Source organism: Calidris pugnax, unplaced genomic scaffold (assembly GCF_001431845.1).
Source record: "Calidris pugnax isolate Ruff unplaced genomic scaffold, ASM143184v1 scaffold21, whole genome shotgun sequence".
NCBI classification, from domain to species: Eukaryota; Metazoa; Chordata; class Aves; order Charadriiformes; family Scolopacidae; genus Calidris; species Calidris pugnax.
Genome location: NW_015090770.1, coordinates 3,225,057 through 3,247,089, shown reverse-complemented (window position 1 = coordinate 3,247,089; position 22,033 = coordinate 3,225,057). Strand labels below are relative to the sequence as shown.

The 22,033-nt window shown below is 39.7% G+C and overlaps 1 protein-coding gene across 2 annotated transcripts in view; it reads right to left on the bottom strand.

Moving 5' to 3' along the window:
- The window catches only part of MYLK (myosin light chain kinase), a 205,426-nt gene that overhangs the window by 14,295 nt on the left and 169,098 nt on the right, over positions 1–22,033 (bottom strand). For both annotated transcript variants that reach the window (XM_014939830.1, XM_014939837.1), the window contains 6 exons: positions 17,557–17,859; positions 13,836–13,871; positions 13,644–13,737; positions 12,424–12,627; positions 7,101–7,318; positions 2,035–2,158 (listed from right to left, as the gene is read on the bottom strand). In XM_014939830.1, the coding sequence (XP_014795316.1) occupies positions 2,035–2,158; positions 7,101–7,318; positions 12,424–12,627; positions 13,644–13,737; positions 13,836–13,871; positions 17,557–17,859 (979 nt within the window). The remainder of the gene's footprint in view (positions 1–2,034; positions 2,159–7,100; positions 7,319–12,423; positions 12,628–13,643; positions 13,738–13,835; positions 13,872–17,556; positions 17,860–22,033) is intronic.

Below are 22,033 nucleotides of genomic sequence, written 5' to 3'. Positions count from 1 at the left end.
GAAGGGGGGGGAAGTCCAAGCGATGACTCACAGGTTTTCCCTGACTTCTATTACTTTATTCTTATCACAAGAAAGAAAAAAGCTGATTATTACTTTTAGTTATTACTAGCTATGCATCAAAAAAGAAGATTTTTGTTGCATTTAGGTAATGTAATTTTCCCCTCATGAGGAGTTAAATGAGCTTAAAGACATCTTGGCAAACAAGCAATTTCATAATATGTTTCACAAGGCATCTCAGGTCATCTGTAAGACCTGTGTAACACCACTCCAATCCCATCTGCTGAACATTACAGCACCCAAACATCTTGCTTCTGGTGGCACAGAGAAACCAGGAAGAGGCAGTTCTGGCACTGCTGGCAGACTGGTCTTTGGCAAGACATGTCACCTTGTCTCCATCTGCTTCACCTGCTCCCTTTGCCTTGTCTACTTAGCGGATGACAGTGTTCTCCAGCACGTACCCTACGCAGCACACCCCACTGCTGTCACCGATTTTTGCCTCGGTTATCAGACATGTCACTGCTTATACTGCAAACACAGAGAGCCTCACATATACTTTGATAACAAATGGCAGCAGAAGACGTTAAAACCCCTAAATGTGCACGTCACACTGTGGTTGATGTTCTGTTCCTTAATGCCTAGGAGGCCTCTAGGGGGCAATGCAGCATCGATGGAACTGTTGGGTTTCCCATTGCTGAGAGGGAGTCTGGGATCTCCGCACCTCTCTGCAGTGCCCGGTAACTCAGGAGGCCTCAAAAGCTAGAGAAATAAATGCATTTGTCATCCGAGTACTGCGTGTGTGGTCTGCACTATTTGAACTACAGGATGATCCAAACGAGCTTTCAAGATCTGGAAAGAAATGCTGGAAGTGAATGGAAAATAAAGGTCCTTTAAATAAACTGGCAGAGCAAAGTGACCTTGAAGAGTGCAGCACACTTCACAGAAGAAACAGAAGATAACAGAAATATTCAGAGTCTTTTCTGGGAGTAAGAGAGTTGGTGTAGTAGCTTTTGCCCAGGATAAGAAGGGAAAAGCTGTTGCTTAGTTTGGAAATGAGTATGAGAACAAGGACAGGCTGACAAGGCAAGCAGAATTACAGAAAGACCGAGTAAAGAGGAGGCTAATAACTGGGCACTGCCAGATGTCAAGGAGGAATGTAGCCGGGGAGGAGAAGACTTTTAGAAAGTAAGGTGTTGAGAGAAGCCTTTTTAAAGAATGAGCGCAAAGCAGATCTGCCATTTACTTACTATTGAAACTGGGGGGAGGGAGAAAGACCCATGCTCCAAACTGAGCTTGTCTTTGCATTTGTTTATGTGGCATCAAATGTGTGAAGTCACAGTTGGAGGAAGATCGCTTGCTGTTCTGGGCACGGAGACCCTATTTCCATATATGTTTCTCTAGACCCATTGAAGTTTATAATCACGTGTTATCAAACCACATATAAAGATAAAATCAAGTACTGAAATACATAACCAAGAGCTGCAGATAACCATCCTCTTGAACTTGATCCATGCTGCTTATAAAATGTATTTACCCAGTGGCTTGTGCTTAGTAATAAATTAAAATTCACTGTGAACAGATATGGTAATGCTGGGATACTTCAGTCTGCCCCAGGAGGGATACAATCTGAATAAGAAGACCTCAAAATTTCACAAAAATTTTCTCTCTTGGGAATAAAAGAATGGAAATTTCAATTATCAGTGTATGCTCAAACATTTCTCTTTAATATCTGGGAAGGAAAAATAGTTTAAAGTTAATAATAAAATACTGTCACATTGTCTTTTTAAATGAGATGAAGCGTTGCTGGTTTATGATGCAAGATGTACAGCACTAAACGGCTGAATTTCCAGAATTGCTATTTCTGCAGTTTACCAATTGCACCCTTCTGAGAACAGAGAATTTTTATTAAACATGCTGGAGCTGCTAATTAGAATACAAAAGGCCTGAAAATTGGAGAAGAATTCAAAAGTTTCCTATGGAAATTTTGTATGTTCAGCAACTGTCAGGATTTGTGTTAAGAATAGCAAAGGTACTCACAAAATGTAGCAGATAACTCCTATACTCCACATATCTGTTTCATATCCAATAGGTTCATAGTTTATAACTTCTGGAGCCACAAACTCAGGTGTCCCAAAGAGAACTTTCAGAGAACCTGCATTTTCTGTCAAGAATAAAAGAGAAAGCCATTAACTGCTGCCTGCAGATTTTTAAAAACAATTATTCCCCAGAAACAGGAAAATCAGTTTTGTCCTCATATTTGTGATTTTGTTAAATATACTTATCAGAAAAAAAAAAAAGGCCTGAACTGCTATTTTCCTAGCTGATAGATCTATAGCAATAAAGAATTATTTACTAAGCATCCTCAAGCCCACACCACTGTACAAAGCACAAAATAAGAAGGTTCCCATTGCAATGAGTTTCCACAAGACCAAGACTAAGAAATATGAGAACTTTTAGTGCTTAATTCAGATTTGGATGCCCTGAAGTAGAAAAGTGTTTGAGCCTCCATCACTTCAGCAGTTGCACAGAGGACTTCAGGATTCCAGTGTTAGAAAAAACTCGACGTTTTCACAAATTATCTAAGATTTATCAAACCTCAGGGGTCTGCTCAAGGATTCTACTATAAAGAGAAACAGTAGTGATAAAATTATAATAAGAAGAAATAACTATTTTAATCTTACACTTATATATATATATATATAGTTAAAAGAGGAAAGAAAATACCGGGTTGCATGTCTGTGAAATTTGAAGTGGCACAGGTTGGTGGTGCAACAAGAAAAGCAGCCGATGCCGGGGACCTGGCAGATCAGTAAAACTCGGTTTCAGGCTGCTCTCAGAACCAGGCTTGCCCACAAGCACACCCTGTGGAGCTCCTAACTGGTGAGGGGGGACCACAAACGGTTCATCATCAGCTGCCACTCCAAACTTGCATTCAGTATAAAAATGTCAGGAAATAAGTTGTTTCTGACTTGAAGCAGGGCTTGGGTTTAGGTTGAGAAACTCTTGTCCAAGTCTGCACACGTGCCTGAGCAACCAGTTATTTGCCTTAAGTGAGATTCACTCCATTACATTTATCTTTTGTGCAAGAGTAGCATCCAGATTGGGCACAGCAGAATGACATAGTGAGGAACCATCCCTCTCCCAAAGAGATTACCATCTAAACAAACCAGATACAAATGGGAAAAGAAACAGATGTAACAGATTCCAATCCTGATCCTGTTAAAGGACACAGATCTGCAGCTCTGTAATCAAGAGAAAAGCTTAAAAAACCTCAAACAGCAGCAGATCAAAGCTTTGAGAAGACTACAAGAGAAGCTACTCCTCCACAACACTCTACAGAATATTTTTATTTACCAGAACTTTCTCTCTCAAGTTTTGCAACATAAATGCTGATCCCGATACTGACACCACACTACAACTTACCTCCAATGAAAGCTGTTAAGCCATTTCATAAAAAGTAATCATACACCTAAGTTAGCACTCTTTTGAGGTGTGCAAATCCCCAATTTACCAAATAAAAACTGAAGGATTTGTGGGGTTAATATCTTATTTAGTGATTGAACAGCATGCTCGAGGCAACTTTTAAGCCCTACCACAGTCAGTCGTGCCATTTTCCCATTTTAAATGCTGTGAAACCTTTTTTGCTCTGTGCAGATATGGTGATAGTAAATGAATTGCACTGAAAATGAGAAACCTTATTTTCACATGTTATCTCTGCTTTCAGAGACCCCTCCCTGCAAAGAGTGCCCATGTCTACAGACACAAACAGACAGAAGAACGCCTGTGAGCAGCCTCAGGAAAGATCCCCTTCAGGTTCAACAACATCAAGAACTTCCTGCCAGATGTCTGACTACCCTTAAAAAGCACATTCAAAAGCTATTCCACAACATCCCTACATCCATGTAACCAGAGTTTTCTTGCCCCCCAAAGTAGGATCCTTTTCCTAATATCCAATCCAGACTGACTTAGCCTAAACCAAAGGTAATGTCTTCTTCTCAGTGACAATGAGGAGTGAGAGGTCACTCTTCCTTTTCCAAGCACGAACGGGAAGGCTAAGATCTCATCTTCCCATTTGCCTTCTTTGTAAGGTCAACATCTACACTTTTTTCCAACTGTCCTTATGAAAAATTACTGGAATTTGTCACAAAGAACCTATTTTCTAAAAGCTTCATCATGATCATCCAAATCTCAGGCTGGGATTTTCACATCCAAGTTTGGAGGCTTTTCTGGGCACTGTGTAAACTACCAGGAGGCACTGTGTATGCAAAAGGCTGCTGTATGAAATGTGCTGCCCATAGGTCAGAGAAATGTTTTTTTTTGAAAACACAGCACTTGAGTGCAAGCATACATTGTGAAACAACTGATACAGCAATTTCTGTGTATAAAAGAGAGAAAAAAAGAAAAGAATAAGATCTTTTCTATGCAATAATATGTCAAATCTTTACCCCGATGTTTACAAGCTTAGTACACAAGCAGGATCTGTGTTTGGATATCCCTTAGTTCAGATAGAAAGCTGACAAGCTGGCTGGAAACCGTTGCCGACACTGTGTATAATCAACTGATTAAAAAAAAAAAATCTTTACAGTACTCAAAAACCATTCTCTTTTCTCCTCAAGAAGTTTATCTTAAACAATTTTCTACATGTGTTCCTCAGCACACCAAAAATGGTCAGGAAAATATCCCACTGCAGCTTTGGTATTTCCTGACAGTGTAAGAGAACTAATTAGCTGCAGAAGATGACTGCAGAAGGAGCTGATTCTAATTTCTTTAAAACTGATCAAAACACTGGATATTTAGAGGCATTAGTTTGCACTAGTCACAAAAAGTTAAAACTAAATCTCAGAAGCTGAAGTGCAAAATCAGCCACTGTTCCTTCAGCAGACCCTTGATTGAGTGGTTTCTGCTCAGTTGGGGTCAGGTCCATAGTACGAGGGTTCCAATCCCACGTCTATCAAAACCATTTGACAACCAGTTTCAAAATCACAAGGCTCAAAGGAACATAAGTGGAGGAACGTGCCCTCAACACACCACAAAAGACAACTGACAAGAAGAGAACAGTTAGTGAAAAATGTTTTTAGCAATTTTTGTAAGTAAAAGAAACAGTAAAAATTGCTTTCTACTTTTGGAAAATATCTCAGCCAAAATGTTACGAATGTCTTCATGATTAACACAGTGCTTTTGCCTTATGGGCATGGAATGGGAGGGCACTTTCTCTTCCTAGGGAAATGCCACACGCAGTGAGTTACTCAGGTCAGCAGCTAATGAAAGAAACAGCTAATACCTATATTGTAACTTTGCAAGAATTAGTAACATATTAAGCCAAATGGATGTACAGTATCGTAAAATCCAAATCAGCATCAGTGCCCATAGCTCTCATCCTTTTACAACAAGAAAAGTTATATACAGGTTAGAGATTTACTAAATAAAGCGTGACTGTAGCGGCTCACAAGGTAGTGTCAGCCGTGCAACACAGTGCTGCCCCGAGATTAACAGAAAAATGGAAGAAATTTCTATGAAAAGGCCATTCTGTGGTTACATTGTATCTCTTGTTGGAGAAATCACTCACTTTTGCAGTAAATGTATAGTTTTCAGGCTGACAGCTGACATTTCATGGGATGAAGTCTTTCACTTGCCTCTGATAACAAAAACTTCTGCACTGGAACTTAGTTAACACTTCAGCTGTTTCCCCAACAACAAAAAAGTTCCAGTTCACTCTCCCAGAAAACTATTGGTTTCATACTGCTGAAGGAACATAAATGCCAGTGATCTCTGGTTTTTAATGAATGGAATAAATGCCTTATCTCTGAGTTTGCAGTGTCCATGTGACCAAGATTCATGTAACACCCTTTTGGAGTTGAACATCATCTGAAAATCTGAAAAACAGATTTCTTTTCCCCTATTCATTCAACATACCATTTTTGGTTTGTTTAAGTAAAATGATATTCCTGAGTAATGATATGTCCTGAGTATGCAGCAGCAGCCTGTTACTTAAGTGTCAAGAGAAGTCGAATGAGCAGCATGTAAGCAGATAACAAAAATCAGGAGGTTGTAATTCCAAGCTTTACTCTTACAAAAATCATTGTTCTACTTTTTAGTAAGTATTAAATATAATTTTGTTTAAAGAGGGAAGGTGAAAGACTACAGCTAAGAATCTAGCTGTGGGCCACTTTATATAGAGATGCAATTTGTATGAATTGTCCCAATCAATTTAATGGCAGAAGAGCCACAAATCTCAGTTCACCCAGTATAACACGCTCATAAAGTATTTTAGCTCTTTTAATTCCTGGAATTATTTTCTTTCTCTTGTGAAAATACAAGATTAAAAAAGATCACTGCGTGATTCTGGTGATGTTCAACACCAACAAACACAGCTGCTTTTTAGAGATGAATTAACACTGAGCAATATGAAGACAAGAGCCCTTCAAGGTCTTTGGCTTTCAAACCGCAAAAAGTTGGAAAGCTTAGTCCAAAATGAATGCTAGGAAGCAGCTAAAAACAGCTTAGGATGAGGAGGAGCTTGTCAAATGGAACTGTCTCCCCTCCCCCCAAACCCAGTGCTCTTTACAGAAGCTCTCCCATGCTTAACATGCAGGACAATATGCTGCTGTTTAGGGTAAGAAATGCTAATGGGGAAATGTAAATTGAATATAACTATCCATATCTGAAAGTCTTCTAGAACAACACCTTAACTCCTGCTGTTACAGAAGTTTAAAGGATTTGTAGTATTCATGAACATCAAAATTTTGTTCTATTTTTTACAGTTAGAGAGTTAGTGGGTTATGGTTTGCTTTAGCAAACATAAATATCTGTTAACATTACTACTACTGTGCATTTCACCTTGTAATCTACAGGGATACCCCAGCCATAGAAACAGGCAGGTAGATTGTATACACGTCATTGCAAACTCCTTGTGAAGATGAGGTGCCTTATTCTCACTCTTGAATGTCTTCTTTTTCCCTTTTCTATTTTTTCTAAACCCATAACTATTTATAGGAAAGATGTATGTTTACTCTATACATATAAGAATATAATAGTAAGTATGAATTACTGTTTGTCCTGCCCTTTCCCCCGTGTCATATTGAAATAGGCAGAGAAGTCATTACCTAATCTTCTTGCAAGTCCAAAGTCAATGAGCTTAATACTTGTACCGGTCTTGTTGACACACATAATATTTTCTGGCTTCAAATCCAAGTGGACAATTCCCTGCTTATGGATGTACTGAACTCCTTCTGAAATCTGCTTCATATATTTAATGCACTCTCTCTCTGTCAGTTCAAAGTCTTCATCAATGATTCGTTCAAAGAGTTCTCCTCCAGAAACCCTATGAAAGACAGAACAAAACACCTTCTGTAGCGCTGTCATTTTGGAAGTAATCAAACTATATCCTTTACACAAACACAGATAGTTCAAGCTTGCAATAGTCACTTCAGGACGCAATCTATGTTTTGTGATGGCATTTTCCATAGACACACAGATCACGTAGAAAGAATCGCCTCTTGTGTGTGGTATAAATCAATAGATTTTTTTCCATTCTGAACGTCTTCCCTAGGTTAGGGCTGTGAAACACTCATACTGTTACCCCAGTGGTAGGGGTGTAGCTGGATTTACATCCCACCTTTAGGTTGCAGCCCCTGCAGCTGGCACTGACTCGTGTGCTGTGCGATCGTCACCCCGCTGGCACGTGTCTCTAACACCGCTCCAGGCTCTCAGCCCGACTCTCACTGCTCCATCACTACCCAAGTGCAGATAACAGAATTCGGAAATAAAGAAAACTAAAATACCTGGGATGAGTCCCAGGAAAAGAGGACAGAACTTCTAGTAGATTGGCAAAAAATTTGGGAAGAAGAGAGATTGAGAGTGACAAAGAAAGGCTGAAGACGGAAGAATTCAAATGATACGGTTAATTGGAATGCAAAGCTCAAAGGGTAAATTACTGACCCAAGTGAGCTCAGAGGGAATTTCCTCCATAGCTGTGACAGGACAAAGATATAACCCACAACTCTGTCAGTGCTGCTATTTTTAGCTGAACTATCATCACGCTCCTTGTAGGTCAATTCCATTTTTATGCTTATTTAAGATGTGAAATAATTAATCTTCCCAGAGTAGAATCTCCTGGATTGAACTGTGTGTGGAACTAAAGTGGGACGCTTCTAACCTAGATTTAATAAAACAAAATTTAAGTTCTGGTTTGGGTTGTTTTGTGGGGTTTTTTTGTTTTTTATTTGTTTGGTTGGTTTTGTTATTATTATTATTTTATTTTTATTTTTAATCTGAGAAATCACTGAATTGATTTATCTGCTTACATCCAAAAATGGGAAATTCTTTTTTGTATGCAGCAAGTGAATGACCCATAAGGAAAGGAGCAAATGGTGAAGAGCAGCTTTGCTCTTAGAAATCTGTTCTAAATTAAACGCTCCATGGTCTTTATATGGCTTAATATTTTGCAGCCTCCGTGCTTATTGCCAAATGTAATTGCACATCTCAGTTACAGAAAGAAAACACACAACTGAAAACTGGCCTCGCAGTGTTTGTAGGTTGTCAGATATATGATTATATCCCTCGTGTACTAAACTGAAATTGAAACATCTGGAGTTTTGGACACATTTGTTGCTCTGGCTATAAGATTTCAGAAAGTATATAATTAGAAATGCTACTGCGGTTTCCTATTAAGATGAAAACAGTAAGAATAGCATACGCTTGACAAACTGCGAGGTGACATTGGATTATAAGGTATCTGTAACATAAAGCCAATAATATGGCTAAAGCTGTTGAATAAACAGCTCTGATAAGGCTGGGATATAGTATTTTGTTACTTCAGTAAGACATTAACCGGTGTGGAGGTGTTTATGAAAACATCTGCACGCAAAATGTTTATATCTGGAGCACTCTGCAATTCCAAATAACCATCCTAATAATAAAAAATACCAGTTGTTTTTTGACTAGATAATGATGGCTTATTTTTACTATAAAAGTGCCATATTTTCAGATCCCTAAAGGAAAACATTTTCAGAAATCGTACCATTGTCTTAAGCACCGCTTTTTAGTATATTATTTGGAAATTAACTCCTGTTAATACATCTGCATGTTGTTTTTACCCTGGGACCTCTAGACTCACTAGTAGCATCATCAGATTGAACTGCATATTTTTGCATTTATATCCTGAGCCAAATCCAGTTTAATTTTTGCCAGGTCAGGAAGCTGAATTGAACCAACACAGATTAGGTTTTACGTATACACAGAAGGTGAAGTCGGATTTCTTCTTGGACTTCCCTCTTTTCAATATTCTCTAGATATGGTCACAGAGGAATATATTCCTGTATATAGAGTCACAAAATACACATTTAAAAAGTATGACATTATAAGGCTTTGGTCATGGAGGAACAGTCAGAAGAATCTACCCTGCAGTTGCCCAGACAAATACTCAACTGCATTTTAATAAATCTCCCCTAGAAAAAAAGAGAAAACTTCAGTGGCTTGTGCTAAATCACACTAAATGAATGGAGTTTACTGCTGAAATTTTGCTTTAATAATCTTAATTTGCAAAACAATAGCTCCCTTCTGATCTATGCCAAAATAAACTGACTATCTGAAGTTTGTAAAAACTGAAAGGCACTTAACTCCCAGTGCTGAGTCCCATTCACAACGTGCTACTGTTTTACAGATATTCTTTTTCCACTGAGATGATTATTGTGGAGCAGGTACATTGCTATATTTGAAAAGGAAATGCCTGAGATTTGCCCCAGCAAATAGTAGATGGAAGGGTATCCAGGGAAGAATACATCAAATTATTTGAACTCTTAGAGTGCTTGTTTGATTTTAAATGAATGACACAAAATTCTGAATCTATTATAAATATGAAATCAAACCATATAAAATAGTGGCATGATAATATTTAAAAGGAGACAGGGTGAAGTTAAGAAAAGTTATAAAAATATATGGGAATAAACTTAAAATGAAAATTTTAGGTTGAATATCAGGAAGAAAAATCCAAAGGTGCTCCTCATCAGCAGCTCCTTATTAAGTGGAGGGGGAGCTGCTAAATTTCACTCACTGCTAAAATCTAGTTTAAAAGAAGACTGTTGGCAGGAAAGCTCCATTTCTTTGGAATCCACGCATTTAGACTCTGTTTACAGCTCTGAGAACAGCTTGGATATTAAGAATTTTTGAAGGTATTTCCCACAACTCCTTTGATGTGCAAGGAAATACCAGCTTTGCAGCTAAAGCAGAAAGGCTCCGTCAGTGGCTGTCCAACAATGCAGGTGCAGTTGCCACGCTGGGACTGCGGCAGCTGGGTAACGTGTGACAGCACCGAGGCTACCAACTCCTCTGACACGAAGGTGTCACACAAGCATGTCCCTGCCCAGCCCTGCTCCAGAGCTACTGCCTGCCTGGGGGATGCTTTGACAACCCCTGCTCCTGCAGCACTTGACACCATGGAAATCTCAGCGTGGGGTTCAAAAGTCAGAAAAGTGGCCCCCCCAGACTAAAATAATATCCTAATTAGAGGGGTTAACAAAACTACTTTAAATTTGATTGCACTTTTTGGTATTTTTAAGAAGTAAACCCCCTTTGTTGGCAGGGAGGAACTAATGGAGTGTAAAGCCGTATGCTATTCAAAACTCTTTATACATTTCCTTGTTTTCCATTAGGTCTGCCAGCTTCCCATTCCAAGCTAAGTAGGGCTCCCTTCCCTTACCCTCACCAGCTTGCTCAACTGCTCAATCTAAAAATAAAAGCTCCTTCTTGCACATAAGTACCAAGGTTGTATAATGGAGATCCCGTCTCTGAAACACGCTGGTGCAACAGTAGGTTGCACATCATCTAGGCAAGTGCCAAGCAAGCAAAATAGACATATAGCCCCTTTTGTTTTCAACAATTTCTATCTTATTCAGCACTTCCAGCCAGCAGAAAGCCTGCCTCTCCTCATTCAACAGAAAGTGTGTGAAGGAGATGTGGCAGCAGAACAGTGACTGATGTAACCTTTTGGGAAAAACATCAGCACGGAGCAGGATTTCATGTTCTTTCCAGCTGCTCCTGCCACAAGCATGGGATTCACACTAAGCAGGTGTGTTTTGTATGATGCAAACGTTGGCCACGTGGGTCATTCTTATTGTTTTTTAAGTCTGACCACTAGTTTCCATCCCATGTTGTGCAGATTCTTTTCTTATAATGAATTCTGGTGCATGAACATTCTCTGAACCTACTCTTTTCTGGAAGTAAATATCGACTATCTTCAAATACAAAGACACTTAAGTCACAGCCCTTTGAGATGCTTTACAGCACTGCTTTTAGGGTCCTTTTCTGTTATTTCCTGCAGTGGTGTGGAGTAAGTAGCTCAAGGCGAACAGTTTCTGGGTGGTTAGAATAAGTGTTGCTATCTTACTCAGCAAGAACAAGACAGCAACATAGACTGTGTTCAAATTCAGCTTTACTTAATTATACAGCTTTGGATGAAGACTGCAATGTCTTTCAGGTAAAGGAGAAATCCCCTTCTACAACTGCTACACCTGGACCATCATGGAGAATCTCTATATTGACATTAAGGGCAGACTAATTCATCAATTAGGTTTCTTTTTTTTGGGGGGGGTGGGGAGAAAATGGGGGACAGTCAGTGTAACCGATCTTTCTGCATCTACTGATCTATATTTAGAACATTCACTGTGTTCATCTGTGGAGATTTTTCAGACAGCACTCCTTTATTATATATAAATATTTTGCAATCAGAGTATTTATGTTGTTGCAGGAAAACCACATCAGACTAATCCTTTAAATTCTCTTAAAAATATAAAACCTGATATAGCACATGATGAAAACTGAACTGTTCCAAATACCTCTTGGGTGCTATAGTTTTGCCTGGGTGAATTTTTCACAGAAATTCAGCTATTTTGTTAGAATGTAGCCTAGATGTTTGCATTCTCAAGCATATCTGTCTTTCCTGCAATCTGTTGTGCACTGACATCCAATTCTCTGCAAGAGAGAACTCATCAGTGCTTAAGTGAAATTTGACATAAGCTTCTTCAGTATCTGTTTAGAACAGCCTAAAGAAAAAAAATAATATTTTTTCTCCTCCTTAAACATGTTTTTGGTTCTAAATGCAAGCCCAAATTGCAGCTAACTTTTTTTCTCTCCCCTCCCAAGTTGGCAATAAAAGAGTGAGCTGCAGAAAAACACCACATGTACTCGATTAAAAAACAAACAAACTAGACAATAAAGACTGTAACACATCTTCACTGATTTTTAAGAGAAACAACACAGATTCACTTACACAGTTGGATAAATAATTGGAAAAACTTGCAAGATGTGAAAATCATCCAGGCCCTGAGGATGCCAAAGTTTTTGACAGTCCCATGTCTAGGTAAGTTGTTTTGTATGGACAATTATTTTCAACATGATTAGCTTTGTTAGTGCGATCTGATTTATACTTACATTTCCAAGACCATAACGATGTTGGCTTTTTCTTCAAAGGCATCTACACATTGGACAAGTTTTGGATGATGTAGACAGTTCATGATGCTGATTTCCTCCCTTATATTTTCTTTTTCCTTAGCAGAATATGCTTTGAAAAATTTTCCTGCCCAAACTTTTCCATTCTTCTTTTCAACAAGCCTAAAGACTTGTCCAAATTTCCCCCTGAAAATATATAACTATTTCCATTAAAAGTTTTTGCAATACATGGGCCATCGTGAATAGCAACATTTTAGTAAATATTCCAGCACAACCACTCCATTCTGAATTAAAATGTCTTCATATCAGATACTGCTTTGTACTAGGTTTGTGCAGAGTAATCCGCAAGAACTTTTGAATGAATACCGCGTTCATAGATAACCTGCTATCCCAATTAGGGATACAAGAGGGTTTGAAAAATGGATTCCTACCAGGCTTTAATTAATAAAATTCATTAATTTAGTTTTTCTGCACACAGTTTTTCTATAGGTTATACACATCTGAAGGGGCAGCAGATAGGAGACATCTCAGGTATAGGTGAAAATCAGAACCCGAATGCTCAAGGCTTCAGAACTATTATTTCCCATTGCCGTGTACGTACAATTCTTCCTCTACAATACACTTATCAATACTTGTTAATGGGAGGAGACAGGATCCCTGTGCCTTTAGCACCACCAGCAGCACAAATCACTAAAAGATTATCATGGCATGAGATTCACAGAACCACGAGTTTGAGTGCTGAGAGACGCAGCCAGGCTAATCACTGACCTTCACTGAGCAATACTACTAATGCTCTTGGGATTATGACCGCTGTCAGCAGAGATTCTAGCCTGTGGGCAGGATAATCTTATTACCACTAATGGATATAATGGAGATGCAAGTGCACAATGTGTACCTTTTTTTCAGCTAGCTTTTAGAATGCTGAACAACAAATGAATCCTCTGGCTTTATTCACTTGTTGGCTCCATTTTCCTTGCCAGAAATGCATGTAGTGCCTATTTAAAATTATTGATTAATAGGAATAAAGGATCTTTATGGAGTGGGGGCCAACATATATTAAGACCTATTTTTACTGCAAGAGAAGAGCCCAGCTGGAATGCTGAAAGTGCAAGACACTGTCAAAGAATGAATGCGCATGATCTTTAAAATTGACTGATAGCCCTGAAAACTCCACGTCCTCAAAAGCACAATACAGTACTTACGATCCAAGTCTTTCTTCGATATTATAGACATCTGAAACTTTTTGTTCAGTGTTGATAGTAACCGTCCGATATTCGATCTCTGTTTCTTTCCCTTCTACAAATAAGGAATAAGGACCACAATTAAAGCCTCCATAAAACATGAATTAAAAACACAGACTTCCATTTGTCCTGAATAAAATATGAACTCCTTACCATCGTCAGATAGCTCCGCTTCGTCCTCTTTAAGTTCTATGATGAAAATAAAAAAACATGAGCAAATTATTATATAGGATGTGGTACTTATATAAAATAATGAAATCATTTACAGTAACAGGGGCAACTGATGGATCTTATGGCCCAGCAGCAAAAAGCAGAGAGTTTGTGCATTAACTTCGTAATTAAAATCTCTTCACCGCTTCTACATGACTATTGACTACATAATCACAATCTGGTGACCATTTCTTAATAAATGAAATTCATGTGTTGTCTGCTATACCTGCCTCCTGGAAATGTCAGCATACTGAATCAGCTCAAAGTCAACCAACAAATAGCTTTAGGAATGCCTTAGTGAAATAGAAAGTAAATTTAAAATATTAATAACACTTCTGGTTCAATGACAGATCCTTTTCTAGCTTTTCCGTGCATTTTTTGGATTGCAAAGCCAAAAGTAAAGCCAGTTTGTACATGAAAAGATTTCCCACAAAGCATTCAGACAAATTTTTCAGGCTCAAGATGACTAGAAACTTTGGACAACATGCGCTTTCCTGAGCATGGCTGAATTTTTAAATCATTGAGGTCCAAATGGAGCCTCAGTTCTGCAGGAATACTCAAAGGCAGGCAGAGACGTTGGCAAGCTCAGTGACATGAGGCAGAGTCAGAGCTGGCCTGAGTGTCTTGATTTTAATTCTTAATTTTCATGTGCATGAATTGTCAGTAGCACCAGTTTGTGTGGTGTTCCCTGTGTTGCCTGCAGGTATGAGGGGAAAGGGGCTGTAGCTGGAATGTTGTTATATATTATTTAAACTGCTTGGGCTTGCTCCTAAGACCCGTGGCTCTGACAGTAACTTGAGAAACTGCAAAGGCAGTTGCACAGTGACCTGTACAAGTCTTCTTTTTGCTCCTGAAGCTGCATTTTGCTGTTGTAGAGCTCAAGCCTAACCGGGTGATTTATTCCCACTGTCTCAACAGATTTATGTTATGAAACATTAATGCTGTACTCTGGATGCCGTTGGGTGCCTCAAAGTATAGAGTTAGATGCAGGGGATGAGAAGAAAACACCAAAAAGAGAGGATGCAGGGTGAGCAGATAGCTGGTCTGGTGCATGGGCATCACCTTTTCACATCCAACACATAACGCTGCATCTGTATTCTGGTACCAAAGCCAATCGAGTAGGTTTAATCTGTTACTAAAGCCCCTCTCTCTCTTTTTTTTTTTTTTTCTGGATTTGGAGCTCTTGTACGTCCCAGCACGGACTAGCTGGTTTGCAGGGATTCACCAGAAGAGCAGGGAGGGAAGTGAGCCCTCCCCACTCAAAGGGTAGCTGTCCTCAGATCTTCCCCAGCTAGAAACCGTGTCTGCACAGAGCACATCACATTTTCCTCCCCTTTTAAGGGCTGCGTAAGGGAGCTGATCCCCGCCGCGCTGCCAGTAGTTAATGTCTGCCAAATACTGATTAGACAAAGAAGTCAGTTCCCGCTTCGGCAGCGACACTATATTGAAGCCATGAACTAGAAACATTTTGGTCCATCGGTGGAAGCCTAAATTAGATAAGAGGGACATATCTGAGCTTGGTAAGCGCTGAGTAGCTGTGCTAAAACCTTTCTCAGAAATGAGTCAACAGTACCAAATTTTCCTCAAACATGGCAATGCCTACTTTAATCGGTTGTGACTTGCAATCTTATTTTAGTAGCTGTTTGCTTTAAACGCACAGCGAAAAGTTAGCCATGCCTTTCTTCACTAAGATTACATTGAGATTGCTAATATGCACCGGCCACCTCAGTATGAAAATCAGTAATCAGTCTTTCTGGCAGCAGTGGAAAATCCCGTTACTCAGCTGTTTACATAGATGGCAGCTTAAAGTCCTGACTTTGAGAGGTGCTGAACACATGCTTTTTCCACTGCCTTTAATTAAAGCACCAGTTATATTCACACACTTGAAAAACCACGCTTTATATGACTTGTCCTTTGTCCACACTAGCTGTGGTATCCAGCATTAAAATAAAGAAGACTGGCATCGAGAGTGCCAAGACAACCCACCCTTCTGTAAATAGAATGCATTTTCTTTTCACTCAAAACACCTTTTTTTTTGTTTGTTTGTTTTATATGCAGCACAATGATTCATAAACTTTCTAGCCTTTTTGTATTAAATCTGTGTAAGAAAACTCTCAGTCTTAAAAAGAAAAATAGCTTGTTTGGTTTGGTCCAGCACAAGTGGTGCTTGCTCTAGGAAAAACAAATGTAGGGAGGAGTCAGATCCCCAACTCTAGAAGGTGTTTGCCCTGCAACTAAAGAAAGAGGGCATTCAAACACAGGGAATTTTATTATGAAGAGCCAATACCATCTAGCTTCCTTTTCAATTTTAATATTATTTTTCCCCTTTTGAAGAGAAGCTGCATCTTGATTTAGATCAGGAGGAAAGTAATTTCTCAGAATGCATCCAATTTAGCACTTGAAGAGACATATGATTTACTTTTGTTTGGAAATGTCTGTGGAGAGGTTTATGCAGTTGTGTGATGCCGCAGCACTGTGCTATCATTTTGCCTTGCTGCAAAGACAACGTCACAAGGACTATGTGAGACCCTTAAAACTCCAAAGCCCTGCAGACATAAGTATGGAGGGGAAGATACAACACACAATCCACTCCTCAAGGACAGGAAAAATGGAAAAATACTTAATTCCTGATCTGGGCTTTTTGGTGTGTTATGACTATCAAAGTGATGCTTGCACAGTAGGCAGATGTGGGTGTGCACAAAAATATGCATTCAGTATCTGTTTTCTGAAAAATAATGCTGATCTTTGTGTGTGTTTTACATTTAATACCAGTTTCCGAATAATTTCTAAAATGTTCTAGCTCTTATAGAATCATAGAATCATAGAATTGTCCAGGCCAGAAGGGACCTCCAAAGGTCATCTAGTCCGACCTCCCCACAGTCAGCAGGGACACCCCCAACTAGACCAGGTTGCCCAGGGCCTCATCGAGCCTCACCTTGAATATCTCCAGGGATGGGGCCTCAACCACCTCCCTGGGCAACCTGTTCCAGTGCTCCACCACCCTCACAGTAAAGAACTGTCTCCTAATCTCCAGTCTAAATCTGCTCCCCTCCAGTTTACAGCCATTTCTTCCCATTAGTCCTTTGAGATCTTAAGCAAAAATCCAACAACAAAACAGAGGCAAAAGATACTGAAAAATATTTTCACAAGTGTGGGCAACTGTAATCAAAAACATTGCTAGCAGCAAGCACATTCACTCTTTCCAAATGCAAATTTGGGATAGTGTTTATGGCTTGTTTTTCCACGGTGTGTCCAGTGTAAACTAATGAATCCATCCGTATGTTTCAAATATAATTTTCCAGCTGGGCACGGTCTGAATGCTTAACTTAAGTGCGAAAGGTTTCACCTCCCATTACCTGTGCACTGAACTACACAACTCTGTGAGAGCACTCACACAGCAAGCCAGATGTCCAATGGCTGCTTTCACAAGGCAGGATTTTGGGATCCCTGAAGCCAAGTTTCCACAATGGGTGCATGCAAAACTTACATGCTCAGGCACCCACATGAAGTCTGCAAAGGGACTTCAGCACAATTAGAGCCAGCACAAGCCTTCATTGCACAGAAGCACACATGAAGGAGTGTGTACAGCTGCCTGACCTCACCGAGGAACTGTTAAGATATCATTTAATTGAATTTAGATTTATCTTTTCCTTTAAGAACAAACCTTCTTGTTTCTCTCCAACTTTTACCAGCTCCGATTCTTGACTGGGCTCGCTGATGCCGTACACGTTCGCAGCTCGCACGCGGAATTTGTACTCCCGGTCAGCCTGCAGGTCCTGCACGTTGAAAGAGGTGCTGCGGCAGGTAGTGAGGTCTGTCCATTTGTTATCCACTGAGTTCCAGATCTCCACGGTGTAGGACTGCACAGCACTTCCACCATCGTAAGAGGAACCGTACCATGAGAGAGTGAGGGAGGAACTCCGGATGTCTGATGCGCAAGGTGTTCCAGCAGGTGGGTCTGGTTTATCTGCAAAAACATATATGCACAGCTCATTAGATGAAATCATGAACGTAAGAGGTAGGAGTTTCGTTAGGGAGTTACTGGCCATAGCTAACAGCCCTTTTCTTTCCATGACATTGCTCTGCTTCAGGGGTTTGTCCTACAGTGAAAAGGAATAACTGTAGAGGATAGACTTGCCTGAATTAGCCAACATGGATGCCAGTCCCACATGGGCCGATCAGTTGCCTAGGCATCTTGCTAAGCCATGCTGGAACCTAATGCCCTTCACTGCTATCATTACAGGAACTACTGAGACTAAAACCAGGCCCAGCCATGCCTGCAAGTACTGAAATCAAATCTCCCACAATAGTGCAAACCTCTCCCTGGTGAACTTCCACCCCTGGAACGATCACCATGGCTGTGATGCTCTTTCTCCAGCTCCCTTCATCTGCTTCCATACTTCAGGGCCACTACTGACCTTTCCCAGCCTCATAATGTGCCACTTATCCAACTCTATCTGGGTATTGCAGGTACCAAGACCAGTTTGTTGGTATAGAAACACAGATCTTGAAGGGTGACAACTTTGTCTATGATCAGTTTTTGGAAGCCTTTTTTGCACTTTTTAGTAAAAAGGAAATCAACTAAGAATACATAATTTAAATATTGAGATTTTTTTAATCTCATGTGCATTTTGGAAATTGTTGGGGAAGTGAAAAATGGGAACTTTTGCTTTTCCTCAGTTGGAAGCTTGCTCCCACAGTCCTTATTGGCATTAATAGAGCCAATATCACCAGAAGCGAGTGTGCAGATGAGCAACCAAGTATGCAAACATCCAACACAATACAAAAAGTTTGCAGTTGTATGACTTTTTCAAAATGAAGTTTAATGATTACAGTTATTGAGGTTAATGTCTTCCTAAGACAGAAGAATGTTGACTTTTTTTTAAAAAGTGATTAAGAAAATAATTATGCAAGTTAAGCACTTCAAAAGACCTTAAAGGGAACAAATATCTTCCTTGGGAATAATCCTCTCAGAAGTAATCTAGCAAAACCTACAAAATAATGATGATGTTGATCTGGATGAACTAGAGGCCAAAGGTTGAATGAGAAATCAAAGGATGGGATAAAATGACAGAAATGAAAAGGAAAAGATAGAAAGTGTGAGATGCTATGAACAGTGGCTACACAGGACATGGATGGATAAAATCCTGTTTTGTGTTGCTGGTTAAAACTGCTATTGGACATTATAACTTTCTCCTTAAAGGCAGAGCTGCCAAACCAGCCAAAAAATATAGCCCCTTTCTTAGCAATATAAACATCCAAATGCTGCAGAAAACTGCCGTTGACTTTGATGAAAGCTTTACTGTGGTAGACTGTACCAGTTATCCCTCCATACTCAAATTATCATTCCTAGGAAAATCACTGAGCAGACAGAAATAGCCACAGGTTGTCATAAACATGCCTTTAGTTCTTGGATGGAGGGACGTCTCTGAGACTGCTGTGGTTTTACTTAAAGAGAGGAAATGGGGTATTCTAATCTGACCAAGACACTTAAATACCAGTTCACTATTTGGAAGAGTGCAAGTTCCATTGTTCCATTCAATTATTTCCCTGGAAAAACTTTTGTAAATCCTTTTAGTACAGTTGTGATGGATAATCCACCTCCTTACGCAACTTAAATGTATTAAAAGATATATAAATAGAAATTTTGTGTATGAGGGAAAAGCCTGGTAGGGAAGAAGGGAGATGGGCACAGAGGGTTTGCTGCCTCATTCAGCATGAGAATGCCCAGGTGCAAAAAAAAGAGGCTGCCAAAACGTAGGTTATCTTTATTCATTTTGGCAACACTTAAAACACCATTCCACTAGGAGTCATCATTATACAGAACAACTCTTGTTAAACACAAAAATCAGAGACCATATGTCCTTAACCTCTGGAACGGCTTATTGCCCTGCTTAGTTGTCACATTTTACTTGCTTCATTTTCTGGCAGAATAAAAGGGACTATTTAAACAAGCCTGAATTTATAGTGTAGATGTCATGAACTGAATCACAGAGAGGTTAAATGATTTGTCCAAGATTAGAAAGAGCAAAGTAGTTGTAGCAAAGTAGTTGTAGCAAAGATGAGAACTGAATCTTGATCTCCTGGTGCCAGAACAGCAGCCCCCCTCTTCTCTCTGCAAGTCCTGCCCCAGCCTCCTCAGAGCTTCAAGAAGCACGAATTCAATGCTCACACCATTTACAATAATGGAACCCTTGTACAATACTACAGCAGCCACCAGAGAGCTGGTTCTGTGGCACACATGGATTGTGTCATTTTAGTGAAACAGCAGCGATAGCAACCGTCTTCAGTACAACTTCTTATCTGTGCAGACCTTGTAGGGAATGATGCTACCTCCGTCCTCTTCAAAGTCTGTACATTAAAAGAATATTCAGCTCTGTGTCTTGTTCTCCTCCTATATAATCATCATTGCATCATCTCAAGATGCAGATAGAAGAACTTGGATAAGTAACAGCTGACTTACCCTAAATCCAAGCAGAACAGGGCAGTTGCTGATAGCAAGAGGAAAATACTTTGAAGAAAAGCTAAGCCAGTAGTCTATCACCTTATAGAGGCATCTGTTCGGGTCTGTCAAAGTCGTGCAGATTCTCTGACATCTGCTACGCACATGGCTAAATGTGGACAGTATGACTTGGTTGGGTTTTTTTAAAAAGAAAAAAGTGTTAGCTTGCTATAACTCTCTGCACCGAATTTTACACTGAAGGAGAAAAGAATACATGTGCTTCAGTCTTTGCAGAGCACAGTAGCCTGCTTCTTGGGCAAGACATGGCATCATAGAATTGTAGAATTGTCTATGTTGGTTGAAATTATGGTCTCTCTTTGCTGACTTTCAACACACTTCTGTTTCCAAATGAAACTCTAGGTATGATTTATGAGTTACCTAGGCCACAGTTACCTTAGTGACCTCTCTTTCCATGACTCACTTAGATAACTGCAATCTGTTTGGCCAGCACAGTTTACAGAAGCCAGGCTTAGGTATGTGAGCACTGGAGAGAAAACATTCATGGCCAAGGGGACATCAGTGGTAAAGAAAATGCTACGTGGCTTTAGTCTAATATCTGCCAGCCCTGGGACTATTTCTACTTTCCTAATAAATTTTTCCCAGTAGGTAAAGATGAAAACCTGCAACCCTGGCTGGACTCTCTTGAGCCAGAAAGCTGCACGTTTTTGTTTGAAGTCTACCATGTGCCGCCGCTTGCAGATCTGCTCAGTGTATAAATACTGGGGTAGTAGCTGCTGTGGGAGATCATAAACAAGAATGAGAGCCTAATCTTTGCTCTTTCTTAATATGACAGATGTGTATGTACCATTTTACCACACTTAAAATTTATTTGCTATCAGACTGGATGGTATTCTACAGCTCTGCACATTCAGAGAACTTGCAGATGGTGTCTCCATGTGTCTGTTTGGTTTCTCAACAGTTTATTCTATGGGGATTTTAAAGGTTACCCTTTATTCATCTGTCTGTATTGAAAGCTAGGACATTTTGCCAAACTACATTCCCTTCTGAAATATGAAATCTCTATCAGCACAATTAACTGCTTCCAATAAAAACATCCAGTGGGTTGAGGAGGGGTGTGGAAGTCATGCACAATTCTCTATTTCGTCCTTCTGTTTCAGTGTTTAGCATACTGTTAAAGTCCTTGAGCTGCCCACCTTCAATATTTGCATGTCATGTGAAGTCTTTTACATACATAAGCATACCTTATACTTAAGCTTATATTATGAGGTCTTTATACAGCTTCATTGGACTACAATTTTGGTATTCCTGTTCTGGACCAAACCATAGCCACAAGTTAACACATGAACTAGAAGGAAGGGAGTGCATCTGAAAATACACTGCTCCTTGTGAATATTTCTATAGGGGAAGCAATTAATTTAAAACACCGAGCTCTAACTTCAGTTTCATTATTATGCGCAACAAGAAAAAACATGTATATATTCTCTACCATAAGATGTCTTAACTATATGAAACTAGGGGTATTCCAGTCTTGGCTAATTTACAGCACGCATATAACAGCAAAATGAATACTTAGCTAGCTTTACAATAGTCTAGATTGCCACAATCAAATCGCCTGTGTCCATACGGTCCTGTTGAACTTGGTCAGAATCCTACAAACTTCACCTCCTTTGTAGCAGAC